Source organism: Sapajus apella, unplaced genomic scaffold, assembly GCF_009761245.1.
Source record: "Sapajus apella isolate SASKATOON/1434 unplaced genomic scaffold, GSC_monkey_1.0 scaffold85, whole genome shotgun sequence".
Lineage (NCBI taxonomy): Eukaryota > Metazoa > Chordata > Mammalia > Primates > Cebidae > Sapajus > Sapajus apella.
The window spans coordinates 2,847,842-2,859,862 of NW_022437025.1; the positions used below are offsets into that span (position 1 = coordinate 2,847,842).

The following is a 12,021-nucleotide window of genomic DNA, read 5'->3' on the forward strand; positions in this document are numbered from 1 at the left end:
GCCGGCGGCGGCGCCCGTGGTGGCAGTGGTGGCGGCGGAGGCGGAGGCAGAGCCGGCGGCGGCGCCCCTGGTGGCAGTGGTGGCGGCGGCGGCGGGCCGGCCCCCCGGGACCGTGTCCGGGGCCGGAGGAGCGGGTGGCGCCCGGCGAGCTATGCGCGGAGGCGGCGGCGCCTCGCAGTGTTCCGACCCCTCAGTCTTCTGGGTTTCGCAGAATCCGCCGGCGGCAGCGGCGGCGCCGGGACATGGAGCTTGAGAACATCGTGGCCAACTCGCTGCTGCTGAAAGCGCGTCAAGGTGGGTGCGCGGCAGGCGCCCCCGATCGCCCCAGAGAACCCCGATTTCCCGGGAGAGCCCGACACCTCCCACTGGGGAACCCAGATCCGCACGGATCCTGAGCCGGGGTCTGGCGGTGCCGTCAGGCTGCCCTGGCCAGGTCCCCAGTCCGCATCTCCGGGCCCAGATGAGAGAAACTCTTGGTAGTCTGGCCCTGTGTCCTGGTCCTGTCCTCTAGGTGTGACCTCGGTGACAGCGTTGCTTCTGCATGAGGCAGGCAGTGTCCTGCTGGTATCGGACAACCTGGCCCACCGAAAAAGAACCGCGTCTTTATGGTCTTCAGGCGGACAAAGAAGAGCAGCACGGAAAGCATTCTGGGCGAGAACCTTCCGTGAACGACTGCAGGACAATGTTATTTTTAACATAGCAGCTTGGTTTTGAGGTTTGATCCGAGGCTTTATGGTGTGTCAAGTGCGCCTTAGCACGACGTGGTGACAGATGGACAAGCTGGCAAGCATTCATTCTTTTATCAATATGGAGGTATCAGTTGGCCAACTTGTCAGCAGGAGACCCCCGCAATCCTCTGTCTCAGACCCCATGTCTCCCTTTCTTGCCTCTCAAGAGAGCAGGCAACAGAGCCTCGGACCTCAGGTCCCCGTGCCAGCCGCAGTAGTTCTTCACGCCCCTTCCCTCTTACAGAATTGGTGGTTTCCTCCATTTCCTTGCGTGACGGAGCAGCTCTGCTCGAACTTTGTGCTGCAGGACGGGGTAAATACCGACTCAAGGTGCCACACCAGCCAGCCTGCATATTTAAAAGACAATCTGGAGCCGGGGTGGTGGCCTCGCTTATAGTCCCAGCTACTCTGGAAGCTAAGGTGGGAGGATCGCTTGAGCCCAGGAGAGTCCAGCCTGGGCAAACACAGCAAGACTATCTTTTAAAAAAAGTTGAAAACAAGGCCGGGCGCAGTGGGATTACGCCTGTAATCCCAGCACTTTGGGAGGCTGAGGTGGGCAAATCATGAGCAGGAGTTTGAGACCAACTTGGCTCAAATGGTGAAACCCTGCCTCTACTAAAAATAGAAACAATTAGCTGGGTGTAGTGGCACTGCCTGTAATCCCAGCTATTCCAGAGGTTGAGGCAGGAGAATCACTTGAGCCCGGGAGGCAGAGGTCGCAGTGAGCTGCGTGTGCCACTGCACTCCAGCCTGGGTGACAGAGTTGAGATTCCATCTCAAAAAAAAAAAAAAGAAGTTGAGAGCAAAGACTTCACCTTCTCAGTATTTTTGTGTACCAACTCACACTGTTTTGAATGGAAGAACTGAGAATGGGGGTGGAAGAGAATGGGGGTGGGATCTTTTTCCCTTAAGACACCTCGGGAGTCCCAGAGCGGTGCACATTCTCATCACCATCGTTTCAGTGGAGCACTTGACTGTGCCTCTTGTCCCTCACCCTGAACTCCAGACTGGTCATGGAAGAGAATCATCCTTAGTAGAAGCCAGATTGGAGCTCAGCCGGTTTTCTTTTTACACCTCCTTCCTATCTGCATATAATTTACAAAAAGGAATTCTACCAGGCTGACTTCCTTATAATGCTGCAGAGATTAGCTAATGAGGTAAATCTAAGTGCTCTATAAATGCTAGGCAACGTTAAACCAGATTCTGCCACAAAGCCTAGGACCACAGTGATAGTTTAAAAAACAAAAGTTTTAATTTCTTTCCCTGAAATATCTCATATTAGCTCTGTGGTGTGTGATTATGAGGTCTGCCTCATTGAGTGAGAGCATTTGCTCCTGTGTTCAAAAAGTCATGATGTACAGTTTGATTAATGGCTAGAGAAGTTGAACATATAGTATCAGAAATACATGGATATATGCTGAGTGTTGGTTATGATTTAGGGCTGTTTTTCCAAGTTGATGTCTGCATTTGTTACTTGCAAGTATCTCCCAGGACGTACCAGGAGGTGTCTTCTTGGACACGGAACTATTCATGGACAGACAGCTCCTTGTTTAGCTTCTTTGTCTCATGTACTAGAAAATTCACCTTTGAAATGAATGAACATAGCGCAAGAGTTACATTCTAGTCCTGAGAAGTGCAATGTTGATATAATATTACTTAGTCTGGTCATGTCCTGGATTTGTTTCAAATAGAATCAGTCAATCTTAGTCCCCCCAGCCTCTGGTCCCCGCCTATGATCTGAATGTTTGTGTTCCCCCAAAATTCTGATGTTAGAATCTTAGGTACGAAGGTGATGGAATTAGGAGGTGGGGCCTTTGGGGGGTGACTGTGTCATAAGAGAGGAGCCCTCGTGAAGGGGGTTATTGCCTTTATAAAAGCAAGTGGGGAGATACCCCTCACTTCTTCCACCATGTGAAGGACTCAGAAAGAAAGTACCAGCTATGAGTCAGAGAGTGGGCCCTCACCAGACACCAAATCTGTCTTGATCTTGGATTTCCTAGCTGCCAGGACTGTGAGAATTGCTTGAACCCGGGAGGCAAAGGTTGCAGGGAGCTGAGATCACACCACTGCACTCTAGCCTGAGCAACAGAGCCAGACTCCATCTCAAAAAAAAAAAAAAAACAAAACAGATGAAGGCAGCCCGTAGAGGGGATCCTGGGGCCTTCAAACAGTGTGGCCCCACTTCACTGCCTGCTTTTGGGGACCTCAGAAGCTTTCCTCTGACAGTTTTCAACCCAGTATGCTGCCCAGACTTTAGTGTCTGTGGATGATCTTCCTTTTAAATGCCTGTGGTCCTGCCAGCCACCATTGACCTCGCCACGGTCCCATGACTTATTGTGCTCTGCGTCATCTTGCCTGTTCCTTTACCTTCTGGCCTGCTTGTCTTCTCGTAGTATCGACAGCGTAGCCGGCCCACCTGGAGTGTGACCGGGCCTGGGCAGAGCAGCAGGAGAGTGCTGTGCCAGTGGAGACTTTTGGAACCAAGGACCGTTGAATGAGGGGTAGAGTGGCTGCTGGGGTTCAGCACATACGCCCTGAATCTGTGGCAAGGGCCCCCTTCCTCTCTCTCTCTTTAACCTGTGACACTCTGTCCCTTAGACCAAGCCGGGGACCTTGTGTAGCTGTGGTGTGCAGCTCTATGCCCCAGCTCTAGTAATATTTGGTGGGGGGGGTCCCGTGTTTAGAGGTTTGCAGTGTGTGCACTGCTGTGTGTGTTTGTTATTACTCCTAAAAATTTTTTTTGACAGGATCTCACTCTATCTCCCAGGCTGGAGTGCAGTGGCATGATCTTGGCTCTCTGCAATCTCCGCCTCCCAGGCTCAAGTGATTCTCTTGCCTCAGCCTCCCGAGTAGCTAGGACTACAGGTGCACACCACCATCCCTGGCTAATGTTTGTATTTTTTATAGAGATGGGGTTCCATCATGTTGCCCAGGCTGGCCTCAAACTCCTGAACCAAAGTGATCCGCCCACCTTGGCCTCCCAAAGTGCTGGAATTCCAGGCGTGAGCCACCACACCTGATCTTGTTATTTGCTCTTCAAACAAGTAAGTGCAGAGTCAGGTGCTCGGTGCTGAGTTCTCCCCTCCACCACCTCACCAAAGCCACCCTTGCCAAGTCACAGGGATTGGTTCTTGGTCCTTGTCTTGCTGCCCCACGGGCTGCGCCAGTGCAGCGCATCGTGCTTTCTTCGGTGAGCGTGCTCTTCTACGCCATCACCCTTCCTGTTCCGCTGCTGGGCTGGTCTCCCAGGCAGTCTAGACTTTATCTTGTAGACCTTTAAATATCAAATGCCCCCGATCCTCGTCCAGGGATTCCTTGCCTTCTCCATCCACACTTGCTCCCTTGTGCTCTTGTAGTACCGTGGCTTGAATATAGCTCCTGTCTCTCCAGTCCACGCCTGTGGGCTGGGCCTCCCCACTCACACTGCGGCTCACTGCGCTGCTGCCTACCTGACATCGCCACATGGAAGCCCCATGGGTACCAGAAAGAGCCTACACCAGACCCCGAGTACTCACCCAGCACCCCGATGTTTGCGTCTGCACCTCAGTTAATGCTTAGTTAGTGGAGCTGCCCTTGACTTCCTCACACCCTGACTCTCAGTACTTGGACAGCGTGTTCAGCCCTCGCTTCACAACGCAGCAGAATCCAGCCTTTCCTCACCTTCTCCACGGCGATCACGTGGCTCAAGCCGTCAGCATCTCACTGGAACACTGCGGGCAGCTTCTGCCTTTTCCACCCGACAGCCTGTTCTCAGCACAGCAACCAGAGCGATCCCACTAAAATTTAAGTCAGATCGTGTTGGCCCCTCCGAACCCTCTTCATGGCTTCCCAGACAACTCAGAGTGAAAGCCGTGGCCCCTGCAGTGGCCTGAAGACCCCGCTGCAGCCTCATCCGCCCTCGCTCACTCTGCCTCGACACGGTTTCCTCTGTCTCTCGAGAAGTTCTTCTTACAGGGTTTATTCTCTCACCTGAGGAGTTTCCTGGCTACCACCCGTCCCCTCATTTACCCTTTTTTTTCTTGGAGACAGGTTCTCCTTATGTTGCTTAGGCTGGCCTCGAACCCCTGGGCTCAAGCGAGCCTGCCTAAGCCTCCCCGGTAGCTGGGATTGTAGGTGCACACTGCCATTCCTGGCTCTCATTTACTCCTTATTTTCCTTCTTTTATTTTTCCCCACAGCACTTATTATTATCTTAGATAATCTAAATTTTACTTGTATTGTGTTTGTCGGGCTTTTTCTCTAAAATGTAAGCTTTATAAGAGGAGGAAGTTTTATTTGCTTTATTCACTACTGCATTTTTAGTGCCTAGAACAGTGGCTGGCACACATTAGATGCTTAGTAAATATTTGTTGAATGAATGAATGAATGTATGAATAGCAGTTAAGATCATGGACTTTGGAGCCAGCCAGACCTGGCTTTATATCTCAGCGCCCTCTTTATGCCATCTCTACGACTGTACCAGTTACTTCATCTTCATTCTAAAACGGTTTATTGTGTGCCAGGCACTCAGCTTGGCTCTGGGGATACAGGGATGAATGAAAACACAAATCTCCCCCTCTGAGAAGCTGACAGTCGTGGAGGAAAGTACTTAGCTCAGGGAACATGGAGAATTGTCCAACCCTGGAAGTGGGCATGCCCTTTTTTTGTTGTTTTTTATTCTGATAGTTTTGGGGGAACAGGTGGTATTTTGGGTGCATGAAAAAATTCTTTAGTGGTGATTTCTGAGATGTTGGTGCACCTGTCACCAAGTGGTACACCTGTTTTGTATGCTGCTGCGTCACGTGGCCACTAAGTGCAACTGGGGCAGACACTTCCTGGCAACAACTCTCCATCATGGGAGTGCGTCTGGAATCAGCATAGGACAGCTGGCTGGCCATGCCATGTCTGCCCCTCTAGCCACCAAATATCCATGCACAGACTTCCCTTACAGGGATCCTAATCTCCCTTCAAAGAGCAAAATGACCTCTCCTGCCGTGTTTCCTCTGTGAGTGCCTGCTGTGGCTCCTCAGGATTCAGCAGCCTACATAAACAACCAAATGGTCTTCCCTCCTCATACCTAACGTACCGTGGGGGGCAGAGGCAGGGTGACTATCATAGAGACTCCCTTTTAGAAAAGGAAGAATGGGGTGCCCTCAGTAGACACTGGTCTGTCCGTGAAGGGGCCCTGTGGGGGTGGGAACATTCCTTGATTCGTGCCCAGATTTGCCCTCATCTGTTCACCATGTCCCATGGCCCCTCCCCTAGGTCATTTTCCTCCTTGAGCCAGCTGAGATGGGCAGGCTCATGAACCTCCACAGGTTTCTTGAGCAGTGATGAGCTTTGCAGATGGACTTCTACTGATTTAAGTTTATGGGCTTGAAAGTTGTTTGAAGGCTCAAGCAGTTCAAGGCTGTCTTCATCCTTGATCCAAGTTCTTCAGCACCATACTTCTCCCAGGAACATAGTGGGCTTTTGATCTTGTTAAGCTGTTTACAGTGGCCATTGGTTTGTACTGAGCTCCTGTACTAGGCCCAACAAATCAAACCAAAATGGAGTCATTCATGCTAAAGTTCCATGTCACCATGCTGAAGGTTGTTTGACCTTCTGAGAAATCAGGAGAGAGTGATACAGTAGCCAAATCCCCAAACAGGCCAGTGACACCTGGCTGGGTCGTGACAGTGCTCCGGCTCAGCCACAGCTCTGCTCCAGAGTTGGAGCAGGTGCCAGGAGCAGCGAGAGGCCAGGCAGTGGGAATGGGCACTTCCAAGCCTGCGGGGGCAGGGGCCTTTCTGGGCCCGAGAGCACTGGGATGCCCGTGTTGCCAGCTGTGGCTGGGCACCTGCAGCTGCTCTCAGTAGTGCTGGGTTTCCGCCCCACCAACCCACAAGGGGGTGGGACTCCCACCTGTTCCTGGCTCCCACCGGCCGTGGCCACTGCTGCCATCATCACCTCATCCAGGCCCTGTCTGCCTTGCTGCTCGGCTCCTGACAAGGTGGAAGTACTGGTTCTAAGCCTCCAGACAGTGTCAGGCTTCGGAAAGGAAGGACGTAGCAGCCAGGCTGCCATGTTTCTTGCTAGCTACTTGAGTAGTATAAAGTTTGGGAGAGGCCCGGGACCAAGAGATAGTGAAATACGAATAAGAGCAAGAGGGACTTTATCTCTACTCAGTGATTTGGCAGCTCGGGCGCAGAGGCACCACTGAAGACGTAAGCCATGCCCCAGGGCACTTGTAGGTCATGCTTGTTGTCCACGTTCGGAACACAGAGGGCAGAGTAGTGCATCGGGCAAGTGACGGCTCAGCTCTGTGCTCCTTTAAGAGGTCAGGCAAAAATGGCATATCCCAAAGAACAGTTCTTATTTCAACTCAAGGGAGACCTGGCAAGAGCCCTGAAAAAAAAGCCATAACCAAAGATGACGGCCTTTTTTCAGAACCTACTGCTTCTCTGGAATGAGTTTCTGTGTTCTCCGTGAAGCGACAGGAGGAGCACCATCCCCTTTCCCCACCCTTCAGTGACACGGGACATGGCCGTCACTGATGCAGCATTTAAGCATGTTCTCTGGCATTGGCAGGTGGTTGTTACGTTTGTTAAATAATCAAATCTTAACAAAAAGAAAAAATGTGGACTGGATTTGAGGGGGAAGCTAATGAATCTAAGGTGGACATGTTGAACGTCAGGTGCTCTGGACATCTGGTGGTGTGGAACATGAGTCCAGAGCTCATGATCTCGGTTGAGGTATTGAGTCGGGGGAGTAGAAGAGCGAAATGAAGGCTGAGAAAGACACGCTTGCATCTTTGATGGTTATCTCTTTGCAGATATCAAGTCTGTTTCTCTAGCTGAGTGTCTTGTGGGCTCACCCCAGTCTACCCATCTTCCAAATGTCTGTCTCTTACAATTTTCCACACACATCGTATTTAAGACAGAGTTCGTCATCTCCCAAGGCAATGTGGCTTTTCCCCTGGTGTCCCAATTCTTCCAAATTGTCCTGGAGTCTTAGTCACCCAGCCTAAGCCATTATGTTCTGGATATTTAGTAAAATTTTAGCCGTCCTGAAGGCTGGAGATTGAAGATGCTTATTTCTCTGAGTTAAAGAAAAAAAATGGGGCTTGTTTACCAGATCTTTCTAAAGTATAATACTGTAGCCTTTTCCACCATTCTTGTTTCACCGTGGATGCTCTTCTCCCAGAACTTCCCAAGACTGTCACTCACATTCTTCAGGTCTCTGCCCAAATGTGACCCTCACAGGGAGGTCTCTGATCCTACCTTAGTCAAAATGGCACCCTCCACCTGGATTTTGTTTGTCACTCTATGACTGGCTGGTTTTTCTTATCACTTATCATGATCTGATTTGTGCATCTCTCTCCCTGTATTAGTCCATTTTCACATTGCTATGAAGATACTACCGGAGACTGGGTAATTTATAAACAAAAGAAGTTTAATTGACTCACAGTTCTGCGTGGCTGGAGAGGCGTCAGGAAACTTACAATCGTGGTGGAAAGCAAAGGGGAAGCAAGGCACATCTGACATGGCGGCAGGAAAGATCGAGAGGGAGACAGAGAGCACAGGGGAAATTGCCACTTTTAAACCATCAGATCTTGGCCTGCGCGGTGGCTCATGCCTATAATCACAGCACTTTGGGAGGCTGAGGCAGGTGGATCACAAGGTCAAGAGATCAAGACCATCCTGGCCAACATGGTGAAACCCCGTCTCTACTAAAAATACAAAAATTAGCTGGGCATGGTAGTGTGCATCTGTAGTCCCAGCTACTCTGGAGGCTGGGGCAGGAGAATCACTTGAACCCGGGAGGTGAAGTTTGCGGTGAGCCGAGATTGTGCCACTGCACTCCAGCCTGGCGACACAGTGAGACTCCATCTAAAAAAAAACAAAAACCCATCAGATCTCCTGAGAACTCCCTCATCATGGGAACAGCATGCGGAATCCGTCCTGATGACCCAGTTACGGGACTCCCACCACGCCCGTCTCAAATGCATGTGGGTGTTAGGTTTGAGATGAGGTTTGGATGGGATACAGAGCCACATCATCTCACTCCCCCATTTAGAATGCAAGGGAGGGACTTTGTCTTTTTACCATCGTATTCCCAGTGCTTTGAAGGTGTTTGGTACATAGTAGTTGCTCAATAAATATTTCTTGATAAATATTTATAAGCAACCCTGAACAATATGTCATATTAGATCTGGTTTACAGATTTGGAAACTGAGGCTCACCATGGCTTCTAACTGGTAGAGCCAGTGACAGATTGCATCACCCAGGAATTTTTTTTTTAATTGCATTTTAGGTTTTGGGGTACATGTGAAGAACATGCAAGATTGTTGCATAGGTACACACATGGCAGCATGATTTGCTGCCTTCCTCCCCTTCACCTATATCTGGCATTTCTCCCCATGCTATCTCTCCCCAACTCCCCACCCCCCACTGTCCCTCCCCTATTGTCCCCCAATAGACCCCAGTGTGTGATGCTCCCCTCCCTGTGTCCATGTGTTCTCATTGTTCAATACTCGCCTATGAGTGAGAACATATGGTGTTTGATCTTCTGCTCTTCTGTCAGTTTGCTGAGAATGATGGTTTCCAGGTTCATCCATGTCCCTACAAAGGACGTGAGCTTGTCGTTTTTGATGGCTGCATAATATTCCATGGTGTATATGTGCCACATTTTCCCTGTCCAGTCTATCATCGATGGGCATTTGGGTTGTTTCCAAGTCTTTGCTATTGTAAACAGTGTGCAATGAACATTCGTGTGCATGTGTCCTTATAGTAGAACGATTTATAATCCTTTATCACCTAGGAATTTTATACTTCATTAAGCAGCTTTCCAGATAAGAAAAATTATTATAAGCATGTATTTTTACTCATCATAGGTACCCAAACCACTCAAACAGAAATGATAAGATGTATTAGTGGAAGTAGTTGTTATAATTGGATATTTCTGACTGTTAAAAAAAATTGCCTTTTTTCTCCCAAATTCAGGAGGATATGGCAAAAAAAGTGGTCGTAGTAAAAAATGGAGGGAGTTACTGATGCTGCCTCCTGTCAGCCAGTGCAGTGAGCTCAGACATTCCATTGGTGAGTAAATAGTGCCTACGTATGCCTGGGTAGTGCCGCTGGCATTAGGCCATTCATTAGATGTTATTCTTTCTTGAGTTCCGTATTTGTTTCAAAAGTTTTATGATAAATTCCCCTATATCTTCATGATTCCTCTCAGGAAAAGAAAAAAAAGAAAACCCTTTAGATTTTCTGATCTGCAGTTATAAAGTTGGCTGTTGGCTTGAAAAAGAGGGAAAGAAAGGAAAAAGAAAAGAAAAATTTCTAATGATCTTCAGGAAAGGATTAGTCAAATAAAAATATGGTATATCAATATAACAGAATACTCTGCAACTATAAAGAATGAGAGGTAACGACAGGTCCTAACCTGAGCATAAGAAGTCAGATATAGAATCATGTCTATAGAGCAATCATAACTACTTTTTAAAGATAGAGTTTTCCGTTCAAAGGGCACATGCATTTAAAATTTTGATGTTGCTAAATCACCCCAAAAGATGATACCAGCTTACCTTTCTGCCAGCAGTATGTAACAAGCTTTCTTTTTCATGCCTTTGCTAATACTGGTTGTTACCAGTATTTTTAATATGTGCTAAACTGGAGTTTGAAAATGGTTTCTTATGTTGATTATGGATGGGGTAGAACATTGTCACTGGGTTTTTAAATTTTTTCCTTTTTCTTTCTTTCTTTCTTTTTTTTTTTTTTTTTGAGACAGAGTTTCGCTCTTGTTACCCAAGCTGGAGTGCAATGGCGCGATCTCGGCTCACCACAACCTCCGTCTCCTGGGTTCAGGCAATTCTCCTGCCTCAGCCTCCTGAGTAGCTGGGATTACAGGCCCACGCCACCATGCCCAGCTAATTTTTTGTATTTTTTTTGGTAGAGACAGGGTTTCACCATGTTGACCAGGATGGTCTTGATCTCTTGACCTTGTGATCCACCCTCTTTTCTAATTTGTTTGTAAAAGCCCTTTATATATAAAAGAAGTTATCCTTTTATATCCAATGTGGATATATCTTACAAATTTGCCTTTTTTCCCTTTGGCATACGGTGTCTTTTTTCATACAGAGGTTTTAGTATTTTATAGAGACAAATATGTCAGCCTTTTTCTTCTTGGCTTCTGAGCTTTGTGTTATCTGTAGGAAGGACACATTTATTCCTTTTTATTTTATTTATTTTTTTTTTGGGACGGAGTTTCGCTCTTGTTACCCAGGCTGGAGTGCAATGGCGCGATCTCGGCTCACTGCAACCTCCGCCTCCTGGGTTCAGGCAATTCTCCTGCCTCAGCCTCCTGAGTAGCTGGGATTACAGGCACGCGCCACCATGCCCAGCTAATGTTTTGTATTTTTAGTAGAGACGGGGTTTCACCGTGTTGACCAGGATGGCCTTGATCTCTTGACCTCGTGATCCACCCGCCTCGGCCTCCCAAAGTGCTGGGATTACAGGCGTGAGCCACCGCGCCCAGCCTTATTTTTATTTTTCAAAAGAACGAAGTCTCGCTGTATTGCCCAGGCAGGTCTCGAACTTCTGGGCTCAAGCTGCCCTCCCGCCTCTGCCTCCCTGAGAGCTGGGATTATAGGTGTGAGCCACAGCGCCCGGCAGGACACATTTATTCCAAGATTATTTCTACAAACCAATTCATCTTTCCTTTAATACTCTTGTAGTTCCTTTTAAAGAAAGTTGAAGTAATTATCAAAATGAGTTGCAGGTGGCATAAAGGAGCTATTATTTCACTCATTGTTTTAACTCCCCCATTGTTTTAACTCCACTAAGTTTTTTAAACAACTGCTTCCTGAAGATGTAATTCATACGCCATGCCACTTATCCATTTAAAGTATATAATTCAGTAGTTTTTAATATATTGAGTTGTGACACTGTCACCACAATAAACTTGACAGCATTTTCAGCACCCCGGAAAGAAACGACACGCCCATTGGCAGTCACTCCACATTCCCCCCTGTACCGCCAGAGCTGGGCAACCCCAGATCCACTTTCTGTCTATGTCTTTGCCTGCTCTGGACATTTCACATAAAAGGGAATCACGTGCTATGTGGTCTTTTGTGACTGGCTTTTTTCACTTAGCATAATATTGTCAAAGTACTTCGTTCTTTTTTGTTGCTGAATAACATTCTGTTATGTGGATATATCACATTTTATTTATCCATTCATCAGTTCATAGACATTTGAGTAGTTTTCTACTTTTGGCTACTACGAATAATGCTGCTATGAGTATTTATGTGCGAGGCTTTTGAAAATCATGAT

General features: G+C 48.1%; 1 protein-coding gene across 14 annotated transcripts in view; it reads left to right on the plus strand.

Annotated features, from left to right (window-relative positions):
• The first annotated feature begins 58 nt into the window (after window positions 1-58).
• The window catches only part of GRK4 (G protein-coupled receptor kinase 4), a 64,442-nt gene continuing 52,479 nt past the window's right edge, over window positions 59-12,021 (plus strand). For 5 of the 14 annotated variants that reach the window (XM_032253994.1, XM_032254000.1, XM_032253996.1 and 2 more), the window contains exons 1-2: window positions 119-294; window positions 9,691-9,786. In XM_032253994.1, the coding sequence (XP_032109885.1) occupies window positions 243-294; window positions 9,691-9,786 (148 nt within the window). In that variant the 5' untranslated portion in view covers window positions 119-242. Of the gene's footprint in view, window positions 295-1,451; window positions 1,886-3,687; window positions 3,773-9,690; window positions 9,787-12,021 lie in introns of those variants that run through there. The other 9 variants (XM_032254003.1, XM_032254006.1, XM_032254007.1 and 6 more) reach the window with 7 other exon arrangements.